This window comes from Aquarana catesbeiana, linkage group LG06 (genome assembly GCF_042186555.1).
Source record: "Aquarana catesbeiana isolate 2022-GZ linkage group LG06, ASM4218655v1, whole genome shotgun sequence".
NCBI lineage: Eukaryota > Metazoa > Chordata > Amphibia > Anura > Ranidae > Aquarana > Aquarana catesbeiana.
In genome coordinates, this window is record NC_133329.1 from 384306588 (window position 1) to 384333798 (window position 27211).

General features: G+C 45.4%; 1 protein-coding gene across 3 annotated transcripts in view; it reads right to left on the reverse strand.

The window, feature by feature from the left end:
- Positions 1-13552: 13552 nt before the first annotated feature.
- LOC141147143 (peroxisomal N(1)-acetyl-spermine/spermidine oxidase-like) overlaps positions 13553-27211 on the reverse strand; it is a 42667-nt gene continuing 29008 nt past the window's right edge. For all 3 annotated transcript variants that reach the window (XM_073634274.1, XM_073634273.1, XM_073634275.1), the window contains 2 exons: positions 18118-18301; positions 13553-13814 (listed from right to left, as the gene is read on the reverse strand). In XM_073634274.1, coding sequence (XP_073490375.1) covers positions 13677-13814; positions 18118-18301 — 322 coding nt within the window. In that variant the 3' untranslated portion in view covers positions 13553-13676. The remainder of the gene's footprint in view (positions 13815-18117; positions 18302-27211) is intronic.

Sequence of the window (27211 nt, forward strand, 5' to 3'; positions counted from 1 at the left end):
ATTGTTCTTCAAGCCTAGTTGGGCATCCTATAATCCACTTTCTCTAGCCAAGTTGTTTTCCCCAAAATGTGTGTTGCCTGGCTGTTCAGGAACAGGGGTGTAACGAAACGTCCCACACTCCGCTTGTGTGCTTTCGTCTTCCGCTTCCTCCAGTCTGAATATAGATATCAGATATTCCAAACCGCTGACAACCAAGAACTAGACAGTACTCGTTTTGGCTGCTAAACATGAACTGTTTATTGAAACACATGTACAGAAAGGTAACATTTATGGGCAACCCCTCCCTTTGCATTCAGGGTGGGGTAAACTGTCCAATAACAATAGACAGTCACACAAGTCAGGTGTATTCAAACTTCTCATCAGTAAACAGTCTTATCAGCAGGGAGGGGCTGCTGGAGGAATACCCCCCTGAACATAGACATACATCCCATAATATACTTTTCTCCCAAGGCAGACAGACACAATAGAACAATGGAATACAACCACACCCCAAACGACCCAGCAAAGAGTACGCAACAAAATGAGACAATATATTGTAAAAAAGTGAAAACACAGGCCTTCATCCACTATCTCAGCGCTATGGAACTTCTAAATCTTTAAAATTAGTCTGTTGACATAAATAACGGGACGCCTTACAGCGACCAGAAGTGAGGTTTGCCTTCCACAGCCAGGAAGAGACAACCGGAAGTAAGCAGTGAGCGCTGTCTTCCCTGTGTTTGAGTGTCTCGAATCTATCCTGCGCTGTGAGTAACGCTGCAGACCATGGATGTTATGAGAATCATCACACTGTCAGATTTTATTGGAGTTTGTCATTGCAAATGGCAATGAAGGATGAAAACGGAATTACACTATTTGGAGCTTCTTTCTTTATCCAGCCCTGGCCCTCTCCTGGATGTGGATGACAGCCATTTAAAACATTTTAAGGCTTGATATTTTCTACTGTCTGGTGAGTGAGAACCCCTAAGATGGGTGTGACGCATGGCTTGAGGATTTTTGTGTGAGGGGCACTTCTACAATACCACATTAGGATCACCGTCTGTGCCTTTTGGACTTTTATCACCATCTACCATTCACCTTTCTCATATGTTATTGTCGTATGAAAGCTAGTCATTAAGTAATGACAGTAGCGCTGCTATAGTATTTATAGGTACTCATTGAGGTACCTGTGGACATTTTACTATTTTGTTTGTACAATATACTATAAGAGTTTTCCTGAGAGTGGGTCTTCCCCATAGATTGGGCTTCAAGACTTACAGCACAACAGTAGGTTGGGACTTGTTATGGCCAAAATGACTTAATTTTTTTGAACTGGGAACGTGGAAAAAAACACCTGTGTAATGGTGAGCACCGCCACCTGATGAAAAGAAGTATATTTTGTATGGAAACCTTATTCAAGCCACTTTGCTGGGAAGCCTCTGTAACCAGTCAGTTCTGGGAAGCCCCAAAACCAACTGGACATCCTGTGTACATATGAGCTGGAATGAAGGGTGAGTGAGCTGGTCAAGTAAAGAAAGGTGCCCGGCACCCTGCACCCTATGCAGACAGGGCGTAAGAAATTGATGTCTGTCCTGTGACTTTATGTAGGAAGTTTAAGTGCTGAATGTTGCACTCCTCTCCTGTTCTCTTGGTGGTGTTGACTGTACTTTGGAAGCCCCCATAATTAAAAGTGCCACTAAGTATGTTTGTGTATAGGCAGACCAAGAGAAACAACCTATGGAGGTTTTCCTACGGAAAGTGAGCTCAATCCCAGGGCTGGTACTTTCATTGAGTGCAAGAAACAGCTGTGGACTGAGCCCTAGGCTGTCTACTTCTGATAACATCTCTATGGGCACAGAAGTGGCATGATAATCCCAACCACTAGGATGAACTCGTCTTACACCCAGTTTAGGCAACCATAACTCCTAGGGGAGGGTGACATCACAAAATTGATTCTGGAGGTTTCCTGGAACTTCTCCTGCATAGTGTGGTATTGTCGTTTCAAATTGCTGTTCTGGTTGGGGATCTTTCTCACTGATGTTTGGTGCTTCAGTATTGTCCCTCTTCTTCTCTAGCTCACTAATGAATCTCTTAGTTGCTTGGAGAAATTGTGTCACCGCCTCTTCACTTTCAGTCTCAACCAGTTCATCTATCACCTCATTGACTATGCGCATGTAATTGCGCTGGGTTTTTACTTTTGCCATACTTGCTTCGGAGGCCTTGATAAACTGGCAAGTCTCAATGAGATCGCCGACTGTCAGGTGAATCAGGTGCCCACTGATTTCGTCTTGCAACTTTTCTATATCCATCTGTGTACTATTCCCGTGCAGCAACGGTTAATACCTTAATCTTCTCTCAGCTTTTGTAAGGTACCTGTGATAGGTAGTGTCCGAAGTGGAGCTTGTGTGCTGTGGATTCAGGTGAAAACTTAGTCAGACAGATCAGGTTGGCAACAGATCAGGCAAAGCGGTACACGATTGAAATCCAGAGAGTGGTCAGGCAGGCAAAGGTCATACACGAGCTGACGGTGAAGTACAAAATCAGCAGGCTAGAGAGTAGTCAGGAATTCAGACAGAAGTTCATATACAGTCAGAGTCACAAAGCAGTCACAACACCTAGGAAGCTAGTCCACACAAACGGGCACTGAGAGATAGGAAGTGCTGCTATTTATGGGCTGCTTTGATTGTAGATTGTTCACAGCTGGCAGCAGGTGGGGCTAGTGAGTCTAAGGTAATGCATCAAACTGAGAGAACATAGCCATAACTCCAGAGCTCTTCTGTGGCACAACAAGTAAGACTGCAGCTGTGGGACCAGGAACATGGCAGCTTTGCCACAGACAGCGTAACTGCTCTTTTCCACTTCCGTGACCTTTTAGCGTTTTATTCACCCAGCCCCACGTTGGGCGCCAATTTTGTTGCACATATGTTGAAAGTGTGGTTACTAATTCCAATATGCGAAGGGAGCGGGCCGGGTGAAACCAGAAGTGTTTTTATAGAAAAGTTTCTGCAAATACACAAACACATGACCTTCAGACTGATAGTTCGGGTAGCAACTTCTATTCTGTTCCCACCAGAAACAAAGGTCAGTCTTTTTGGTTCCCCCTGCTATTAGCATTGGTTTCATTAGAATGTGCTTTCTGTCATTCAGGCTTTTCACTCTATGCTGCCATCTACTGGTGATTTAATAGAAATGCCATGAGTTTTACTTTCTCAATGACAGAACTATAATCCTTTTTTATATGGGGTACCTGATTTTGACATCCCTTACACATGCAGGTTTACTGAGGCTGTTGTTAAGTGCACCGACACTCTTAAAGAGCCAAAATGATAGCTGGCAGAAGAACAACTGAAAGGATTGCCCCTCCCATAATAATCATTCTACAAGCCCCTTTTGGTCCCTTGTCCCCTTCACTACCAACCTCCTTTTCTTTTGGACTGTGCATACCCAGTCGGTCTAGGATTTGCATAGTTGCCATAACTACGCTCTGGCAGTATAGTTCCAGCACTTGGTAGATTAAACTTTACTACTGCTCACTGCTGCACTTGAGCTGGTCTTGCTGCTGTTTATGCTGATCTGAACACCAAATATCATCTTATGCCTAGTTCTTACTGTTAATCATTTTTTATGCTAAATTGTGTTATTACCATTGTTAACTCCTCGGCGCCAACAAATATGTGGCCTCTCAGTAGCCGGGCCTTGGTCCAGAGCGGCCGCATATTTGCATGCATTAGTTCAAACAGCACTGCACCGAGAGCGCATGCCCTGCGCGCTTCCGGCACAGTTACCGACACCCGATGGAAAACTTCCAATCACTCCTTGCGATGGAGAGTTTTCCAATCAGGAGGCCGCCGTGACAGCTAATCAAGGCGGTCACATGATCATAAACCCTGCCCCAGCTACCAGCATGTAAAACCCCTTAAAGGAGCAGCAACTGCAGGCTCCAAGGCGTTAATCCATTTTATGCTTGTAAGAAGGTTGAAATTAAGCCTGTTAGGGGCTGCCCCAGATAGGAGAGTAAGGGTTAATTCCTTTCCCGGTTTTCTGTTTTTTGTGGGTTTTCTTTGGGTCTTCTTTGGGGACAACCTGCCCAAGAGCGATGCCACTGCTGGAGATATCCACCTTCGAAACTCCTGGAAAGATACTATGGCTTAGCTATGACCAGCCTATAAGGAAGGCCTTCCCCGATGGAGCCGGGGTTAGGCTGCCATCCTGCAGCACTCCCACAATATCTGTACCCATGCAGTAAAGACCAAGCTGTCCTGTGAAGGAATGTCTTGGCCTCCTCCTTCCCCCGTCGTAGATTCCGATGATAAGGATGAGGGGCCAGACAGCTCTAAACCAACTCCTTGACTTACCACCACCAGACTTATCCCTAGCACCTTTGTAGGGAAGACAAGCCTCCCTGGGAGACCTCACTTGCTCTTATACCTAAGCACTCCCGAAGCTGTCCAAAAGAAATTTTGTGGGAAAGACACATCTTTGACCTGGACAAGGAACTGCCACCATCCCCAGAACCCGAGGTCCCTTGTCCATGTTCCCCTTTACCACAGGCACCTCCAGCTGCTACATCAACCCTGAAGGAAGGCACAGGGCACAAGTATTTCGGTCACCCAACACTTATCTGCCACAGGGATCAGTACAATATAAGACCCGGATCACCTGCCTTGCTTAACGCCAGCGGTACATGGAACAGTATGTACGCGCCCGGTATGGGAAGACAATCCCTTATGTTCCTGAGCAGTTGTTTCTATAGCTGGAGGAAGAAAGGTCAAAAATCTATAGTGGAACTGTTTGGGAAAATATGCTGTTTCCTGAACATATGCAGAGCTTTGCCAAACAGAATGAATACATAGAGCCAGAGTTCCACAGGCTCTACAAGTATTATAATACAGGACAGCACCTTTACACAGACCTGGTGAAGATTGTGAAACCCGACAGTCGCCTCCTGGTAATGCACTGTATCAGAGGATTCCACCCCACTGTGGAGGCACCTGTTTTCCTGCCAGACCCTGACTTTTATGTTTAAGTGTTGCTGTTTTTTTAAGTACATGCTATGGCATTTTATTGTATAATGTTTACTGTTATGCATCTGTTGTTGCAAATCTTTTTGTGGGTTTTGACGCAGCTGAGATGGCTTGCGTCTAAGGGGGAGGAATGTAAAGGGTATCACTGTGATCCCTAATGTAATGGAGAACTCTGATGTAAGAGGGTCTGTGGTCACCAGAGCCCCCTTCTCCCTTACACAAGAGTCTACAGAGTTCCCCCTTACATCAGAGTCTGCAGGATTCCCCCTTACAGTACAAGGGTGAACTCTGCGGACCCTGAAGTAAAGGGGAACTCTGATGTAAAGGGGAATGCCGTGGACTCTGGCATAAAGAGGAACTCTGATGTAAGGTGGTCTCTGGTCACCAGAGCTCCCCCTTACATCACAGTCCCCAGCATTCCCCTTTACATGAGAGCTTCAACTTACATTAGGGTCTGCAACATCAGAGTTCCCCTTTACATCAGGGTGCACAGATTACCCCATTTACATCAGGGTCTGCAGAATTACACTGTAAGGAGGAACCCTGAAAGCTGATGCAAATAGAAACACTGAGGACTCTAATTTAAAGGGGAATGCCAGGAACTCTGATGTGGAGTGTGAACACAGACCACCTTCAGCAGAGTGAATACACTAAGGTAATGGGGGGTTTACTGATATAAGGGGGAACCTTTATATCAGGCCCCCCACTTACCTTAGTCTATTATCCACTCCCCTCTTATATCAGTGAATCCCCCCCCCCTCTAGATTTTGTGTGGCCTGGCTGGCTGGGAGCTGTCACTGCCCTGACCTCCAGGCTCCTCCATTGCTCGCTTGGGTGCAACAGGGGCAGGCAGTCAGACACGGTCCAGTCTGGACACCCCTGTCCCCTTCTACTCCAGAGTCCTCCACTCCAGCGACTCAGTCCTGACTCCCGGCGGATCTCCCGCCTCCCGCTCATGAGTCCTAGCTCCCCCTCCAGTTCTGCTGTGTGAGTCATAAAAGGAGCCAAGACATCACTGTAAACCCACCCCTAAATGCCATTTTTTTACGGCCAGCTGCCGTTTGTAACTGACATTTATGGACAGCTTGTAAATCACCTGAAATTTATAAACTGTTTGTAAATTGACAGACGGTTGGCAACTCTAGTACTGTCTTACTTTCAGTGAATTCATGTGATATTGTATGTCTGTACACTCAACCTGGTGTGTCAGAGGAGCTGAGGTTCTTGAGAGGGTTAAGACAAAGAACATAGGAACCATCCTTTTCAGTGGCAGCTATGGGAGTAGGGCTACATACATATACTTAATATTTTACAAATCGTTCAACTTATTGCAAAGGATTCCCAGAGCACTACAGGTTTTCCAAAACATAGCAGGATATTATGTTCTTAGGAAAAAAGGCTCCTAATGACACCTCGGGTGATGGAGTCACTGCTCTGACACATTCACTTGTCTGTGTGTGCAATTTAGCTTGCAAAAAATAAACAGAAGGATAAAAAGAGATACATGAAAATGTGAAAAATTAAGCCTATCGTTCCACTTGATGGCTCAAAAATAAAATTAAAAATATAATGTTTCTTATTTACTGGACCACAAAAAAATACATTTTATTTTTTAAGTCCTAACCATATTAAACAAGGACAAAAATATGTACAAAACCAACCATTCACTTTAATCTCCATGTAAACATCTGGGGTAGGCAATTTTCTAAATACAAACGCGGGGTGGGGGTGATGATCCGTGAAAAAAAGGTTTCCACAAACAGGATGCTATATTTGCACGGCAAAGAAAATTAAAAAATGTTGTCAATTGTTGAAAATCAGAACCGGCTGCATGCTTAAATGGGAATGTCATTATAATAGTATTACATTAAATTTAATTAGATTTTCATTTACAATGTTATACAGTTTCATTTAAACATAAAACAAAGAAGCCTATTTGCAAAAAGCATAATCAGTTTAAGTAGTTTCTTTTTTTAATTCAAAATAATAATCAGATATAGGCTTAGGCTTCAGACAAATAAATTTAATTCTTGCATGGGCAGGTTTGAAGTTTAGGTGAATTCCTTTATTGGCTGACCTAACCCTATCCCGCAGCCCCCACACTGACCATTTAAGGGGTTCTGAATGATGGGAGGCAGAGGTGGAGTTCCTGATTATGTGACCGCTGTTATTGGCTATCACAGAGGTCACATGATCCCTTCCATACATGATCATAAATGGTGACTGGGATGTGTTGGTGACAACTTGGTCAGTGTCCTGGGAGTGCGCTCTCATCACAGAACAGCGATGCATCATGGACGTATATATGAGCCACGTGGGTGTTATTGCCTACCAACCATGCTAAGACGAAGTGTAGTACATTATACTACCAAAGGTATTAGGACACCTGCCTTTACATGCACATGAACTTTAATGGCATCCCGGTCTTAGTCGGTAGGGCTCAATATTGAGTTGGCCCACCCTTTGCAGCCATAGCAGCTTCAACTCTTCTGGGAAGGCTGTCCACAAGGTTTAGGAGTGTGTCTATGGGAATGTTTGACCATTCTTCCAGAAGCGCATTTGTGAGATCAGGCACTGATGTTGGACGAGAAGAAGGCTGCATTTGGTGGACACAGGCTGCATTTGGTGGACACAGGCTGCATTAGGTGGGACACAGGCTGCATTTGGTGGACACAGGCTGCATTTGGTGGGACACAGGCTGCATTTGGTGGACACAGGCTGCATTTGGTGAGACACAGGCTGCATTTGGTGGACACAGGCTGCATTTGGTGAGACACAGGCTGCATTTGGTGGACACAGGCTGCATTTGGTGGACACAGGCTGCATTTGGTGAGACACAGGCTGCATTTGGTGGGATACAGGCTGCATTTGGTGGGATACAGGCTGCATTTGGTGGACACAGGCTGCATTTGGTGGGACACAGGCTGCATTTTGTGTGACACAGGCTTCATTTTGTGGGACACAGGCTGCATTTTATGTGACACAGGCTGCATTTGATGGGACACAGGCTTCATGTAAGGACGGACTTCGCTGAGGACACCCGATGGCATCTGGTGGCAGGCAAGGTGGCTAGTGACACGCTTAGGGCTCCCACTGATTCTGCATTATGGTGAGTTGAATGATTTCATTTTATATTACAATGTAATAATAGAAATAATGCGCTTCAATCATCCTGACACCATAACAACCATAGTGCCAGGGTGATTGAAGTGCTAACACCAGGTTTTTGGAATATCTTTATCTGCTGATTGTTAAACTTTCTAGAATACACATATTTCTATTGTTGTGTAGGATCTGGGCCTGCTGTCCCTCCATCCCTCTCTCCCTCCATCCCTCGTTCATCTCAGACACTAACCACACCACCTTAGAGCCATGCCTCACTGAAACCATGCCCATTTTCACCAAGTGGAAGGGGTCAAAAAGGAAGGGCGGGGTCTGGTGCCCCCCCATCCTAAAACTTCACCAGCCGCCACTGTACCACACATGTGACATTTACACAGTAATCAGTGCATATTTATAGTATTGATCTCTGTATAAATGTCCTGGTCCCAAAAATGTGTCAAAAGTGCCCGATCTGTCCGCCTTAATGTTGCAGTCCCGATAAAAATTGCTGATCACCGCCATTACTAGTAAAAAAAAAAAAAAATAAATAATAAAAATGCCATAAATCTTTCCCCTATTTTGAAGATGCTATAACTTTTGCACAAACCAATCAATATTTGCTTATTGTGATTTTTATTTCCAAAAATATGTAGAAGAATACATATCGGCCTAAACTGAGGAAAAAAATCTGCTTTTTTTTAAAAAAAATTGGGGATATTTATTATAGCAAAGAGTACAAAATATTGTGTTTTTTTCAAAATTGTCGGTCTTTTTTCTTGTTTATAGCGCAAAAAACAAAAACCGCAGAGATGATCAAATATCACCAAAAGAAAGCTCTACTTGTGGGAAAAAAAGGACATCAATTTTGTTTGGGTACGACCTCGCACGACCGCGCAATTGGCAGTTAAAACGACGCAGTGCCGAATCGCAAAAAATGGCCCGGTCATTGAGCAGCCAAATCTTCCGGGGCTGAAGTGGTTACGGAGCACAATACGATGATACTTGAACAAAAATGATTTGCATGGTCAAGTTGCAAGAAAGAAGCCTTTACTGCGCCAATGCCACAAAAAGCCCAGTTACAATGTGCCTGATACCACCTTGACATGCCTCACTGGGCTTTTTTTGTGGCATTGGCGCAGAAAGGCTTCTTTCTGGCAACCTGACCATGCAACCCATTTTTGTTCAAGTATTGTCATATTGAGGGTTATTTACTAAAGGAAAATCCACTTTGCACTGCAAGGGCACTTGGAAGTAAAGTCGCTGTAGATCCGAGGGGGACATGCAAGGAAAATAAAAAACAGCATTTTAGCCCGTACATGATTGGATGATAAAATCAGCAGAGCTTCCCCTCATTTCAGATCTATCCCTTAGATTTAGAGCGACTGCACTTCCAAGTGCACTTGCAGTGCAAAGTGGATTTGCCTTTCATAAATAACCCCCATTGTGCTCCTTATAAAGGATTCCAACTCCATATTATCATGGCTTTGGAATGGGATGTCCAAGAAGACCATAGGTAAGGCCAAATTTTGGTCATATGGTGTAGTTTCTCTTTAATGCCAATCAATGTATTCTTTCCTTGGCAATAATATTTCATTTTGTTACCACTTTTCTTCCCTTACCTCTACATATCCTATCTTTCTCAACCTATTCATCTTTATGAATGTTGCAGGATCTTCTTCTGCATATATGATACAGTGGTGTTTTCTTCATTTGTTCTCATACTCCATACTCAAAATTGGCGTTTTGACCCCCACAGGTGTATTCCCCTGGATCCACCGCACAGCTACCACCTCGATTCAGAAAACAAATAAATTAGAACTGTTGCGGCTGCTTCCATTGTGTGTGTCAGAATATTCCCGATTAAATTTGCTGATATTGGAATGCAATGTATACAAGAACACGCTCATGGCAAATTAGCAGGTTATAGTGACACTATGGAGGCAGGAATTCTTATTTCTTTCTTGAGAAGATATAGGAGGCGTCAGTTTTATATCTTCTTCACTTTTTAATCAACCCTTTATTACCAGGTGGTGACAAGAAGCTTCGGGGGAGGGGGGTTGAAGGACAAAGGCCAGAATGCCTAGCAGGTCCTTTTTCTAGCATCATGAACTGGTCTCCAGTGGGAATACATTTCTTAAGTGTGAAGAAGTTATGGTAGGACCTGCTCAATAAAATGTGGACCTGGGGCTAAAAGAAGAATAATGGATCACAGAACTCAAGCCTGATCCGTGAACGTACAAAGTCACAAAATCTTTAGAAGAAAGCAATTGTCTCTCTATGTACAGCTGTGCTCAAAAGTTTGCATCCCCTGGCAGAAATCGTGAACATTTTGTTATTGATATTAAAAATATGACGGAAAAAACTAATTTAATTAAAGGGTGAGTTCACCTTTACAGAAATTCTGTAAGGTGAACATACACGGGACCCCCTCCCCATCCCCTTGGTCCTGATCCGCTTCATAGGTCCGGGGATTTGAAATCCGTGCTGTTTAACCTCTTAAATGTACCTAAAGGTACGTAAAGGAGGCATTCTAATTGGCTGGCATGGTCACATGGATGGCACCGGCCAATCAGAACCCGCCTACCCATCCTGTCAGCAAGGGAAAAGAAGAGAGAAAGCTGCAGGGATTTCAAATCCCAGGACCGGTAAGGCGGCCACCTGATGTCTCCTAGTGGGTGATCGCCGGCCACAGGTACAGCAGGACTGGGGGGGATGGCGAGGGGGTACAGTGTAAGTTCACCTTACAGATTTTCTACTTACACTTTAAGCATAGTAATCATATGAAGCCATTTATTATCACATGACAGAAATCACCCAAATGGCTCTGATCAAACGTTTCCATACCCTGGAATGTTTGGCCTTGGTACAAACACACAAGGTGACACACATGTTAAAATGGCAATTAAGGGGTAATTTCCCACATCCGTGGCTTTTTAAATTTCAATTAGTGTCTGTGTAAAAAATTTGAATGAGTTTGTTAGCTCTCACATGAATGCACTGAGCAGACTACTGTAGATACTGAGCCATGGGGAGCAGAGAAGAACTGTCAAAAGACCTGTGTAAGTAGGTAATGGAACTTTATAAAGATGGAAAAGGATATAAAAAGATATCCAAAGCCTTAAATTTGCCAGTCAGTACTGTTCAAATATTAATTAAAAAGTGGAAAATGCTGGGATCTCTTGATACCAAGCCAAGGTCCGGTAGACCAAGAAAGAATGCAGTCACAACTGCCAGAAGAATTGTTAGGGATGCAAAGAAAAACCCACAGGTAACCTCAGGAGAAATACAGGCTGCTCTGGAAAGGGAGTGTGTGGTTGTTTTAAAGGAGAACAATACGATGATACTTGAACAAAAATGATTTGCATGGTCAAGTTGCCAGACAGAAGCCTTTACTGCACCAATGCCACAAAAAGCCCAGTTGCAATATACCCAATAACACCATGACATGCCTCACTGGGCTTTTTTGTGGCACTGGCGCAGTGCTAGGCTGCTTTCTGGCAACCTGAGCATGCAACTCATTTTTGTTCAAGTATTGTCATATTGTGCTCCTTAAAAACAACCACACTTTCTTTTTCCAGAGTAGCCTGTATTTCTCCTGAGGTTACCAGTGGCTTTTTCTTTGTATCATAAACAATTCTTCTGGCAGTTGTGGCTGCAATCTTTCTTGGTCTACCTGATCTTGGTTTGGTATCAAGAGATTTCCAGGAGAGAAAAAAAAATGTCCTGTGTGCATGAGGCCTAAACATCAGCTTTAATTTTTAACGTAGGGGAGCGACCTAGTTAAGGGTTAGGAAGATGGTAAGTGTTAAAGCTGAACTCCAGAATCCAGTGACTTTGTAAAATATGCTGACATGCTATGGGTTAAGTCAAATGAGGTGGACGTCAAATCCCTTTAATTTACCTCTGACAGCTTTACGAAGCTCTGGGAGCACAGCTATTGCTACATTATTGGGGCTCTGACAGGAAAGATGCTGCTCTCTCATATAGCAACAGCTGTGCTAGCCCCTCTGCTGTATATTCACAGAAGCCTTTGTATTCTGTGTACGAGTTCAAATAATACAAAGAGCTCTGTGATTGGGCAGGGGGGAGGGGAGGGGCGAGCACAGTGGCTGCATGTGGCTCTCTAGCTGAGATTAGAAGGTCTAGCATCAGAGTACCGGAAGGATAGCGATAGCTATCCTCCTGATACTCAGTAAAAATAAATTGTAAATTAATTAGATAAGTCCGCAAGGTGGTGTGCACCTCATATGACTTAAACACTACTAATCTAGCACATTGCACAAAGTGGCTGAATTTCTAGAGCTTAGCTTAAAGTGTAAACCCTCTCCTATACCCGGTGAAGTGAATAGCCTCAGATGATATACAGGGGTGAAACAAATCTCCCTACTTAAGTTTTACATGTATATCTGCAGTCTTTCCCTTTCTACATTCTTTAGAAAGTGCACATCATGCTACAAATCTTTGTTAGGGTACTTTCACACTGACGTGGGTGGGCACTGGCGGTAAAGCGGCGCTATATTTAGCGCCGATTTACCAGCGCTATTCGACAGCTAGCAGGGCGGTTTTAACCCCCGCTAGCGGGTGAAAAAGGGTTAAAACCGCCTACAAAGCACCGCTGCAGCAGCGGCGCTGCAGCAGCGCTTTGCCGGCAGGTTTCCAGCACTGCCCCATTGTTTTCAATGGGAAGGGGCACTTTAGGAGCGGTAAATACACCGCTCCTACAGCTCTCCAAAGATGCGGATTGCAGGACTTTTTTGACTGCCCTGCAAGCGCACCGCTCCAGTGTGTAAGCCCTCGGGGCTTTCACATTGAAGTTAATTGAGCGGCTGCAAAGTGCCTCAATGTGAAAGCAGCCTTACTGTTTCAGCAGTGGGTGTGGAGTCTGAGCATACACTGTGTGAGAGCTGATTGGAAGAAAGGAACCCCCCACCCCCTTCCTCCACATAGGCAGAGGAACGAAGAAACATGCAGAGCTGTACTGTAAAGAGTTCCCTCCCCAACACAAATTTTCAGCTACTTTTATCACCTGTGTCGGAGAGCGTGTCAGAAGTTATCACGCTGATAACAGAGGAATGGAGCAGCAGAAAGACACGGGACTTAGAGCTTTGGAGAGAGATAAGTAAACACTACAGATATATGTGCCCAGGTCAGATTTCATGAATGGGGTTTACAACCACTTTATTACAGCTTAGCTTGGGTGCTGACGACATCATTCATATCTATTGATACCAGTTTTACAGTCCTTCAACTCCACCTTTTATATATTAAATAAAATAAAATAGTTTAAATTCGCTTAGTAACTCAAGGGTCTATTCACAGAGTCCCCAAAAGACCAAGAAACGGTCAGACCATTTAACTCTCCATCACCCACCAAAACTTGAAATATCCAGTCTGGGTGGACAGACCTGACTAGCAACCTGTAAAGGAAATTAATATACAGAGGATAAAAATAGTTAAAATTGCATTTTTAATACAAATCAATGAAAGAATATGTTGAAGTCACAGGTTCCCTTTGAAGCACATCTGGAGGAACATGGTGTGGTCTTCTTGGGAATATCTTGGTTGCAGGGTTAATTACAGACGGGGGCTGGCCTTGAATTCATACAGCTGTAAAAGCCGATTGGCTTCCCGCACCCCGGTCATGTAGGCACCATGGGTAGTTGTGTAGAAGTTTGGGTGCGTGGCCTCTCCTGCAAAGAGTACCTGTAGAGGCTGCATGAAGGGACACAAAAAGAGCAGTCAGGAGCAAGCTTTGTGAAAGACTAACATTGGCCCAGACTAAAAATAGGAGGTGGACCCGTCTGACGCAATGATTTTTTTTTCTTTCAACCAGTTACACACAATTTGCACTGACAATATTAGCGCTTATTCACATCTAGTCCATTAAGCTGCATTGATCTGTATTGATTAGCACACGCAAATGAAAAACACAGAAAATACTATTGCTATTCACGTGGCCAGCTCACACCAAAGCATTGCGTTTGTGTGCGATGAGAAAAAAAAATTACTTATTGCATCAATGCATTGCAACACACTGCTTCGCAAAGAATTACATGGAAGTTTGAAAAAAAAAGCAAAAAATAAAAAAGTAAAAGCTGCAATATTTTACCAAATTGCTCTGTAGCACATGACAGTACGCGTTCGCGCGCACATGTGTTATAAGCACAATCCTGATCCTGTGAATACAATTCCTTTCCCAGGGCGGTTGCGCTCATTCCTCCAATGTATCTATGGAGGGAGCCATGGTTGTCACCCAGAGTGGGCTACAACTATGCCTGCCATCGATCATCTGCATTGCATGGGGATGGGGAGATTAGTCGTTTACAGAAGGAAGAGAACACTTCAGCTCACAGGAAGTGAGGACACTGCATTTTTGGTAGGATCAATGGGTATTTTCTGTATTTGCTGAAATTTTTTTTTAGCCTAAAAACAGAATATGAATGCAGCCACGGCATCTAAAGACTAATAAGCTGCAATAAGTTACATTTTTGTTCTTGTGTTTAGTTCTTCTGAGGCATAATGGACCTCGGCTGCCTATGGTGTCACCTAATGGCCATTCAAAATATTCATTATACTGTATGTAATGCTGCAGAAGACTGTTATAGACACTGATGACTTATTTGGGGAAATTGTCACAGTCACTAGATGTGCTGCAGGCGAGGGTGGAAAGAGACTGGGGACATGTTACAGGAGACTTATAGTGATCACTGCTATTAAAGCCCGAAAACAAACCAGCGTTCCCACTGCTGATTGCACAGGCTGCAAACATCAAAGGGTTGCATTTGGGCATTGAGCCACTTTTGGGCACCAGTACTTTAACGATTCTCCCTCTGGAAGTTTTACCCCCTCCCCCCTCCCCCTTTCCTGACCAGGCCACTTTTTGCGATACAGCACTGCTTTATTTTAACTGATATTTGTGTGATCGTGCAACGCTGTACCCAGATTAGTTGTATGTCCTTTTTTTTTCCCACAAATAGAGCTTTCTTTTGGTGGTAATTTGATCACATCCGGTATTGCGCTTTTAAAAAAAAATGACAGATAATTTTGAAAAAAAAACAAAAACAAAAAAAACAATATTTTTTACTTTCTGCTGTAAAAACATATCCAATAAAAAAAAGAAAAAAATTAAAATGTCTTCATAAATTTAAGCCACTATGTATGTATATATATATATATATATATATATATATATATATATATATATACATATATACATATATACATATGTATATTTGGTATAAAAAAATTTCAATAAGCATATATTGATTGGTTTGCGCAAAAGTTATAGCGTCTACAAATTATGCGATATATGCTTTTTTTTTATTTGCTTATACTAGTAATGGCGGTGATCAGCAAATCATAAAGGGACTGCGATATTGCAGCAGACAGTCTGACACTAACTGACACTTTTAGGGAACCAGAGACACTAATACAGTGATCAGTGCTAAAAATATACACTGTCACTGTACTAATGACATTGGCTGGGAAGGGGTTAAACATATAGGGCGATCAAAGGGTTAACTGTGTGCCTAGCCAGTGCAGAATATTGCCTCGTTTCCACTGAGTGGAGCGGTTCGGCTCGGTACAGTTTGGAAGGGTTAGAATGGTACGGCCTATTCAGGTGAGCGTTTCCACTGCAAGTCGGACTGCCAGGGGCCATACGGGGTTTAGAAAAAATGCCTTTTTTCTGTCCACCAATCAGTGGAATGTATCGTGTGATGCCAGCAGCCTCCAGTTAGTACCTTACCATTTTCTATGGCCTCACATCTGAAGCAGGACCATGAATGGTGCGGTATGGTTCGGTTGTATGGGCCGCTTTCATAATGGAAACACTCAAAATAGCGTACTGTACCGAACCAACCCGAACCGATCCGCTCAGTGGAAACAAGGCATATGTGTTCTGTTTTTACTAAAGCCGGGTACAAATTACACTACTGCAGGTTGCATGAAAAAAAAAACTAACAGCTCCTGTCAGAGCCGTGCGAGGTTAGTACAGCGATCTCCCCAGCTGAGCTGTTGTGTCCTGACAGGGGGACAGCTCCCCGCAAGAACACTTTGATCAGCGCTCTCTGCCACTGGCTGTGAGCGCTGATCAGGAGTCAGTCGGATGCTGGTTTTCCAGCATACACTGCAGACCAACTGACAGAACGACATACACAAGAGCCGAATGTCGTTTTTTTTTTTTTTCATAACCGGACAAGGTCTCCCAACATTCGGCTCGTGTGTACAGGGCTTTAGGGATCTGATGGATTTTATTTTCTGCATTGCAGGGAAAGAAAATCCATCAGATCCCCGCTGACAGAACAGAGCTCTGCCTTGTTTACATAGGCAGAGCTCTGTTCTGGGTCTCTCCTCGTCGATCAGTGGATGCAGGAGAAGCGCCATGCCAAGTGATGCGATTGGCAAGTGGTTAAAGTATATCTAAAGTCCACATTTTTTTTTTTGTTTTGATGGTGTAGGGAAGAGTTAGAACCCCTGTCATATCTGTCCCCATAAGGGAAATTCAGCCTCTATATTTGTCCTGTTGACTGCTGTCACCAGGACCTAAGGTGAAATCCCAAATTTAGAGCGGACACCAGAACTGGAATACAGGCATACCCCCCTTTAAGTACACTCCCTTTACATACACTCGCGTGTAAGGACATAACCATGAGTGTATGTAAAGTGGCTCTCAAGCTAAAGCTGCAGCTGAGTAATCCGTGCACGGATAGTTCAGATTCCCTGCTACTTGGGAACACACTCCCTGACCCCTTCACTATAGTCCCTGACCCCCCTCTACAGCCCCTGACACCCCCACTACAGACCCTGACACCCCCACTACAGCCCCTGACCCCCTCTACAGCCCCTGACACCCCCACTACAGACCCTGACACCCCCACTACAGACCCTGACCCCCTCTACAGCCCCTGACACCCCCTCTACAGCCCCTGACACCCCCACTACAGCCCCTGACCCCCTCTACAGCCCCTGACACCCCCTCTACAGCCCCTGACACCCCACTACAGACCCTGACACCCCACTACAGACCCTGACACCCCCTCTACAGCCCCTGTCACCCCCACTACAGCCCCTGACACCCCCACTACAGTCCCTGACCCCCCACTACAGCCCCTGACACCCCCACTACAGTCCCTGACCCCCCTTTACAGCCCCTGACACCCCCACTACAGCCCCTGACCCCCTCTACAGCCCCTGACACCCCCTCTACAGCCCCTGACACCCCACTACAGACCCTGACACCCCCTCTACAGCCCCTGTCACCCCCACTACAGCCCCTGACACCCCCACTACAGTCCCTGACCCCCCTTTACAGCCCCTGACGCCCCCACTACAGACCCTGACACCCCCACTACAGACCCTGACACCCCCACTACAGTCCCTGACCCCCCTCTACAGCCTCTGTCACCCCCACTACATCCCCTGACACCCCCACTACAGTCCATGACCCCCCACTACAGCCCCTGACACCCCCACTACAGCCCCTGACACCCCCACTACAGTCCCTGACCCCCCCTCTACAGCACCTGACCCCCCACTACAGACCCTGACACCCCCACTACAGACCCTGACACCCCCACTACAGTCCCTGACCCCCCCACTACAGTCCCTGACCCCCCCGCTACAGCACCTGACCCCCCACTACAAACCCTGACACCCCCACTACAGACCCTGACACCCCCACTACAGACCCTGACCCCCCTTTACAGCCCCTGACACCCTCACTACAGACCCTGACCCCCCCACTACAGCCCCTGACCCCCCTTTACAGCCCCTGACCTCCCCCACTACAACCCCTGACACCCCAGAAGTGAAAAAAGGTATTGCTTCACGTTAAGTACATTTTCGTTTTACATACATGCTCTGGTCCCATTGCGTACTTAAAAGTGAGGTATGCCTGTAGAGTAGAAATCTTCCAATGCAGACACTTGTCCTGTCTAAGGAGGGGGCTTTGGAGAGATTTCAAACTTTAAAAGCACAAAGCGGAGTGGTGAAAATAACCCCGGCCGATACCTACCCGCAGCCCCTTTCTGTGGTAGGTGGACGGAAGCGGCTCTGCCAGTGCTGTCTGCTCCTTCACGGCATCCACTCCAATGGGCACATTGGTATAGGAGCCCCGGACATACGGATTACTGTGCCAGGTGGACCTCAGCACCCCTCGCAGCTCTGGCACTGGCCAGCCAGTAAATTGCTTCAATAGCCTAAAGTGAGAAAAGGGGAGAGAGGGAGAGAGAGAGGGAGAGGGAGAGAGGGAGAGGGAGAGAGGGAGAGGGAGAGGGAGAGGGAGAGGGAGAGGGAGAGAGGGAGAGGGAGAGGGAGAGGGAGAGGGAGAGGGAGAGAGGGAGAGGGAGAGGGAGAGGGAGAGGGAGAGGGAGAGGGAGAGGGAGAGGGAGAGGGAGAGAGAGAGAGAAAACAGATCACACACATTAAATACTTCTGGGAAACAATTTCCATGAATACAAAGAGAGCATTAATGATTCAGTTAGTGCTAAGATGGAAACTCTTGTGAATCACTTACTGCAGTTAAATGAGAGGGTGGGGGGGAGAAGATACTATAATGGGGGCTATATATAGCCCAATCGCTGGTGATTCCCCAGATCAGCATTCCCAAGATAACAGCTGAAAAAAAAAAACAATATAGCCACAAACAGTAGGAAGCAATGGACGTGTGACATAACTTGTGGCTTATAATAGCTCTCTAGCTAAGTGGCGCGGAGACAGGCGAAATAGAACGCAATGGATGCAGGATGCATTTCCGATACATCCCACGCAATACTAGAGGACAGGCAGTTCTCTGCCAGAGCTGCCCAAGAATGCATTAAAGCGGAACTAAAGTCTGCACTAAATGTAAGCTAATTTCCAGCATCCCGCTGTCCTATGACATCTAATGCATAAAGCTGCCAATTCCTTACCCAACAGAGCTCTAGGGTGCCTTCAGTCTCCAGCACCCATGCAAAGCCAATCTGGGTGGCAGGCGGAAATCTGTCAAAGGGGAATCAATTTTAAGGTAGAGATACTGATTGGCTGGAGGTGTCTGAATTTAAAGGAGAAGTTCACCTTTTGGAGCATGTTACATTTTCCACCTGTTTTTAGGGTGGAACATGTAACATGTTCCCAATGCATGTTCCCAAAGGTAAGAATAGGGGGGGGGTGGGGGATATTGCAGCAGTTATCATAACGGATAGAATGCATTAAGATAAAAAACCTTGAGGCTTTAGAACCACTTTAAACTATTTGCATATTTCTGACAAGTAAAAGGCCTCCTTCACAGGGGCGATTACCTGCATGCACTGGATTCTTACGGCTGGGATGACAGGTGCATGCTAACAGCCGCTCAGTCTGTACAATGTAATGACAGGTTGAAGGGAGCTGTAGCTGTTTGCATGCAGCTGTGCACTAAGGCCCCTTTCACACTGAGGCGGTGGGGGCGTCAGCGGTAAAACGGCGCTATTTTTAGTGCCGCTTTACTGTCGTTTTAAGAGGCGGTATTCGGCCGCTAGCGGAGCATTTTTAACCCCCGCTGGCGGCTGAAAAAGGGTTAAAACCGCCCGCAAAGCGTCGCTACAGCGGCGCTATGCCGGCAGTTTAGCCGCGCTGCCCCACTGATTTCAATGGGCAGGAGCGGTGAAGGAGCAGTGAATAAACCGCTCCTTCACCGCTCCAAAGATGCTGTTTGCAGGAGTTTTTTTTTCTCTCCTGCCAGCGCACCGCTTCAGTGTGAAAGCCCTCGGGCTTTCACACTGGAGACACAGCAGCGGCAGTTTTAGGTCGGTTTGCAGGCACTATTTTTAGCGCAATATCGCCTGCAAACCGCCCCAGTGTGAAAGGGGCCTTTAGTAGTTACATGAAGTTGGGAACAGATGAGCAACCCTGGATGCAGAAAGATGGTTCCATACTCAGAGATCCACCGCTGGTACATGCAAACAGTGACGGCTCCTCTCAGCCTGTCATTACTTTGTACCAGCTGACTGGCTGCCGCTGTTAGCATACACCTGTCATCCCAGCTGCAAGTATCCGCTGACTCTTGCAGCTGGAATCCGGTGTATGCAGGAAATCGCCCGTGTGAAGGAGGCCAAAGAAGTTGCAGACAAGTCACCCCTGACCTCTCTAGCTTTTTTTAAATCTCCTCTTACCTTTTAGGCTAAGTTGTCTTTCATAAACATACATGCCTACTATTTTGCTGCTGGTCACTTAGTCCCACACTGACAATTTCCTTTCTTATGCGGGTAGCACCCTCTGGTGTGCTAGAATAGATTAGATGTTAGTGTAGGAAAATTTGGCCTGGCTTAGAGCCAGGCTTGTTTGAATCTGGGTCAGCGTTGAGTGACTCAGGGAGGCTGGATGACTCAGCAGGCAGCATCTTTGATAACTTCCCCTGCACTCTAGAACCTTGGAGAAGCTTCCAGAAGTAAAGAGTGGAGTTTAGGAGGAGCTGCCTGGAGTATTGATGAGGGCCCCAGCCAAACCCCAGTAAGTGGGTTGGCAGGGGGCGGGTACCTCATAAATACTCATGGGTCAGGCCAGCAAAAAGCAGTTGGGTGGGAGAAGGAGTGGTGAGAACGCTGTCGGTGGCCCTTGAGGATGCCCCCTGGTTTGGGGTGGTGACCTCGGGCCTGGGGCTTAAGTACTGGAAGGGATCCTCTACAACACACAGATGATATCCTTCCTGGAGGCACAGGAGCAAGGAGAGGACAGCAGGAGCAGGTTAGTACTTTCAGGAGTTCTCTAGAGAAGTCAGCTGGGTGGGCTGGTGAGTGAGCAGTCTGGGAGGACTGAGGAGAAGTAGCTGGGGGGCTTTTTAAAGGGGTCGCTGCAGCCAGGCGGGCTGGCAGAGCCTGAAGAGGTGGTGCTGGGATCGGTAGTCACAAGAATGTAATGTTGGAAACTGACTTTTGTGGCTGCACACTTTAAGGGGGCCTCAGTTTCCTGCCTGCAAAGGGCTATTGCTTAAAAATCTGTGCTTTTTTCAGATTAACCATCAGTGTGCCAGCTGAGGTTCTGCAAGCAAGCTACTACTGGAGGAAGAGAGGGAGTGTATATCGACTGTATACAGGAAGGTTGTCCCTGAAGTTGTCTGAAGTCAAGTGGGCATCCAATAATACCCCTACTCCCCATCCAAGTTTTATCCCCTCAATAAAATACAAAAAAATAAAGTGCTGGACTGTTTTCTGACACTGGGAGACTGTGGAAATTCTGTGTGCCTGGCTATGCAGGGTGGGGGATCCCAGTTCACTTGCAGCTCCTACGTGGGGTACACTACATGTGATCTGGGAGCTGGATGTCCCTCCCTGGCTCTTGCAGCCGGCCTCTGATGATACGCCTGTGCCACAGGCGTGTCATCAGGGGTGGAGCTGGAAAAACAAGAAGAGAACAGCCATTAAAAAAATAATAATTCAGCCGATCAGGAAAGAAAAGCTAATGTCAATTTATCAAAGGAGGCAAACTCCAAACTGTCACACACTGCAGTTGTACACATCCAGCTTCTGAAGGAAAAGTTGATATTTTTCACAGAGTTTCACAGCTGCTATCTAGGGATTGCTAGAGAGCTGTGGTGAATTAAAGTCTCTATACACAGCTGTTGTTAGATGGGATAGCAAAAGGAACAAGAAGGCAGAATGCTGATCATCTTTATACCTAAACACATAGTTAAAGTGTATGTAAAACCCAACAATGATCATATCTTTATTTGTTTTTTTTTTTTTTTTTTTTGTTAAATAAACCATTGAAAGCTTTATAAAAAAAAAAAAAAACTGCATTTAAGTACCAGCTACAGTGGATATAAAAAGTCTACACACCCCTGTTAAAATGTCAGGTTTCTGTGATGTAAAAAAATGAGACAAAGATAAATAATTTCAGAATTTTTTCCACCTTTAATGTAACCTATAAACTGTACAACTCAATTGAAAAACTGAAATCTTTTAGGGAGGGGAAGTAAAAATAAAAAACTAAAATAATGTGGTTGCATAAGTGTGCACACCCTCTTATAACTGGGGTCGTAGCTGTGTTCAGAATTAAGCAATCACATTCAAACTGATGTTAAATAGGAGTCAGTACACACCTGCCATCATTTAGAGTGATTAACCCCTAATAAAGTTCAGCTGTTCTAGTAGATCTTTCCTGACTTTTTCTTAGTCGCATCCTATAGCAAAAGCCAAGGCCCACATAGAGCTTCCAAAGCATCAGAGGGATCTCATTGTTAAAAGGTATCAGTCATGGAGAAGGATACAAAAGAATTTCCAAGGCATTAGATATACCATGGAACACGGTGAAGACTGTCATCGTCAAGTGGAGAAAATATGGCACAACAGTGACATTACCAAGAACTGGACGTCCCTCCAAACCTGATGAAAAAGACAAGAAGAAAACTGGTCAGGGAGGCTGCCAAGAGGCCTACAGCAACATTAAAGGAGCTGCAGGAATATATGGCAAGTACTGGCTGTGTGGTACATGTAACAACCATCTCCCATATTCTTCATATGCCTGGGCTATGGGGTAGAGTGGCAAGACGGAAGCCTTTTCTTATCAAGAAAAACACCCAAGCCCGGCTAAATTTAGCAAAAACACATCCAAAGTCTCCCAAAACCATGTGGGAAAAATATGTTATGGTCTGATGAAACCAAGGTTGAACTTTTTTGGCTATAATTCCAAAAGATAGGTTTGGAGCAAAAACAACACTGCACATCACCAAAAGAACACCATACCCACCGTGAAGCATGGTGGTGGCAGCATGCTTTGGGGCTTTTTTTCTTCAGCTGGAACAGGGGCCTTAGTCAAGGTAGAGGGAATTATGAACCTTTCCAAATAACAGTCAATATTGGCACAAAGCCTTCAGGATTCTGCAAGAAAGCTGAACATGAAGGGGGAACTTCATATTTCAGCATTAGAATGACCCAAAACATACATCCAAATCAACAAAGGAATGGCTTCACCAGAAGAAGATTCAAGTTTTGGAATGGCCCAGCCAGAGCCCAGACCTAAATCCGATTGAAAATCTGTGGGGTGATCTGAAGAGGTCTGAGCACAGGAGATGCCCTCGCAATCTGAAAGATTTGGAATGTTTTTGCAAAGAAGAGTGGGCAAATATTGACAAGACAAGATGTGCCATGCTGATAGACTCATACCCCAAAAGACTGAGTGCTGTAATAAAATCAAAGGTGCTTCAACAGAGTATTAGTGTAAGGGTGTGCACACTTATTCAACCATATTATTTTAGTTTTTAATTTTTACTTCCCTCCAACTAAAAGATTTCAGTTTGTTATTCAACTGAGTTGTACAGTTTATAGGTCACATTAAAGGTGGAATAAAATCTGAAATGATTTATTTTTGTCTCATTTTTTTTTTTACATCACAGAAACCTGACATTTTAACAGGGGTGTGTAGACTTTTCATATCCACTGTATATAATTATACTCTTGGCAGAAAAGGTGTTAAAAACTCACAATTGAATATAAATAATGTACAGCGCACTATATCAATAAAAACACAACCTGAAGACTTTGCTTAAAAATTTGTGAATCAGTACTGCTTGGACCTTGAAGAAGGGGACATACCCCGAAAGCTTGTCCTGAAAAATTGTATGTTAGTGCAAATAAAAAAAGTATCACGGACAGTACTCAATTTTCTCTGTCACTTTGTTGACAAAATAGGCTGGGAGGGACTTCCAGGTGACGTCACAACGGTCACATCCTGTACCGGGCAGAACTTCCGGGTGATGTCATATCCTGGGTTCGGAGCACACACAGGATTTAAGCAGAGCAGCACTTCCTCATTGTTAAAGCGATCTCACTATTATGTACATGTAGGTGCAGTGATTTCAATTATTTATTAACACTGAGAGTGTTCCTATCATTTCCTTTATGAGTACCATCGGGCCAACCCAGACAAGAGGTCACAGCTGGATAAAGATCAATAAGGAATACCAAGTGGAGCAGTCCAGACCCATATCTAGGGTGTCACAGGCACATTTAGACCCATTTGTTATACAAAGCATCATTGGTTTCTGGTGAGTGCGGTGTGGAGGTGTTCAGCACGAAGTGGCAGTGGGAGAGTACTTTTGTGAAAACAGTAATTGTATGGACTTTGGATGTCCCATCCACTATTAGTTTTATAATGAAGTGGCACCGAGCATGAGCACCAATACTGGACTTTGCATATGATTTATTGGACTTATTATTCATTCACTATTTGTATTATTACTTATTGGTTGTGTGTTCATGATATAGTGTGCTGTACATTATTTAATAACCATTGAAAGAACTTACATACAGTATATCTGCTCAATAAGTATAAAAAAAAATGTGAGTTCTCAAGAAGTCTATTTTGTCCTCCTAGTTGTTATCTTGTGACTACAAAATGATTCATCTCTATGCTGAGAAGAGGATATGGGATGGGTTTGAGTAGTCTAGCAAAAGAAAACCGGGCAGGGCTGACACCACTTATGCCGCGTACACACGATCGGAATTTTCGTCGGAAAAACCTTGGATGGTTTTTCCAACGGAATTCCGCTCAAGCTTGGCTTGCATACACAGGGTCACACAAAAGTTCTCTGAACTTTCGACCGTCAAGAACGTGGTGAGTACAACACTACGACGGCACTAGAAAATGTACAATGTACACATAGGCTTTTACAAGAGCTTAGAAGCTGCTGCGGTTAAGGGAGGTTCAACCTCAACGTGGAAGAATCACGTTTAGGATAGGAACGTTCTGCTGCATTTTGCTGCATTTTGCTGCATTTTGCTGCATTTTTCAGTTTCCTGCAGCCGGAGGTCAACCTAGTCTGTGTGCACAGAGCCCTTAGACCAGGGGTCAGCAACCCTTTTCCACTTAAAGTGGAGTTCCGCGTAAAAAAAAAAAAAAAAAAATTGAAAAGTCAGCAGCTACAAATACTGCAGCTGCTGACTTTTAATAATCAGGACACTTACCTGTCCCAGGGTCCAGAGATGTGGGGGATCGAAGCCCTGCTTGTTTCCCCCTCTGCTCGGCGGCGCCGGCATGGTAACTGTGGGCACCCACTGCGCATGCACGCGCCGTGACTGGCCGCGCAATCATCTGGGACCTGTGACGTGTCCCAGATGATTGCCTAGAGGGAGGGGGGAGAGGTGATCTTCCTTCCGGCGCCGAGGGTGAGCCAGAAGGAAGTGGGGGCTGGAACCTTCTTAAAAGAGGGTATCCGCTCCCCCCAAAAAAAATTACATGCCAAATGTGGCATGTCAGGGGGTCATCTTCTCTTAAAGCAGAAGTTCCATTTTTGGGTGGAAGTCTGCTTTAAGTGCCGGATTCAATGTATTTGAATACACGGAGGGCTGCATTCACCTACTAATAAACGCAGATAATAAAAATCCTAACACAGTAATATTAACAGTACAGGTTTTAAGGTGCTTAACTAATACAAAGCCAGTTCACTCTGAGGGAGTATGTGGCTGGGGATTTCGATTTTACTGCCCCCCTCCCCATCCTGGCACCCAAGGGTGGCTGACGACAGCCCTGCTAGCCAGAATGGTCTGGAGATGGGGTTCCTGTCCCTAGGGAAACTGAGGTTCCTGCCCTTAGGGGAGATGAGGGCCCGTCCCCAGGGGAGATGGGGTCCCTGTCCCAAGGGGAGAAGGAGTCCCTGTCCCCAGGAGTGATGGGGTCCCTGTCCCCAGGGGAGATGGGGTTTCTGTCCCCAGGGGTGATGGGGTCCATGTCCCCAGGGGTGATGGGGTCCATGTCCCCAGGGGTGATGGGGTCCATGTCACCAAGTGAGAAGGGGTCCCTGTCCCCAAGTGAGACGGGGTCCCTGTCCCCAGGGGTGATGGGGTTCCTGTCCCCAGGAGAGAAGGGGTCCCTGTCCCTAGGGGTGATGGGTTCCCCAATAGGGTCCCCTCCTATTGCAGCGTCCACTGTACCCCCATAGGAGTATCCTCTGTCCCGTGCACCCCCCACTGTAGTGTCATCTGTCCCCTGCACCCCCCTACTGTAGCATCCTCTGTCCCCTGCACCCCCCCACTGTAAGGTCCTTTTCCCCTGCCCCCCCCCGTAGCGTTCTCTGTCCCCTGCACCCCCCCAACCCCACTGTAGGGTCCTCTGTCCCCTGCACCCCCCCCAACTGTAGGGTCCTCTGTCCCCTGCACACCCCCTCCCCCACACTGCAGTGTTCTCTGTCCCCTGCACCCCCCACTGTAGTGTCCCCCCTGCCCCACCCCACCCTGCTGAACAGCATTAAATAGGGGTGGCCAAGTGGGAGGATCCTAAAGGACAATAAATACCGGAAGTGTGTTATATATGGAGTTCAGGGATGCTCAATGTACAGAGTTCAGAGCTAAGGGGCACAATTTGTACAGAGTGCAGGATTTAGGAGTGTGTGTGCAGGGTTCCAGCTGAAAAAGAAAGTCCTGGGTGTGAGGGCCACATGAAATTGCTTGGCAGCCGCATTTGGCTTACAGGCCGGAGGTTTGACATGTGCTATGTAGGATTAAAAGCCTGTTAGCTTTTTTTCACTATTTTTTTGCAGTCTGTGCCCTATTTTTGAGATTCAGCTTCACTTCCTGTCCCAGAAACAGAACAGGACATCAGAGGAAATGTCTATTCGGTGATGAAAAGTTTGGGATTTCCCATCTCTTTCTGTCTTAGTGACAAGGTTCATCAGGACAAAAAGAGAGGATGCAGGGACACAGACTGCAATAAAAAAAAATGCTTGCTTATCCAATCCCAACCATATACTTTAAAGTATAACAATCCTGAATACAACTTGACAGCAATCCCACCAGAAGTAATGTGTGAAGCCTTCTGAATATGATTGTATTGGATTTTATAACACTAAGATTAAAGGTTGAGGGTGAAGACTGAAAGGGTGCAGAGCAGGGGTCTCCAAACTTCATAAAGAAGAGCCAGTTCATTGTTCTTTGGACTTTAGGGGGGCTGGACTGTGACCAGTGGTAGTCGAAAATGCCCCAGCATCAGTGATAGTAACAATTACTTAGCCTTGGGAGTAAAAAATTTACATAGCAACTGTGGAGGAATAGTACCCCATCGCTGATGTTAAAGCGGGGGTCCACCTATCTATCGTTTTTTTTTTTTTGGAGTTCATTCACAAACTTTTGTTCTCATGATTATCTACTCACATGTTCTGT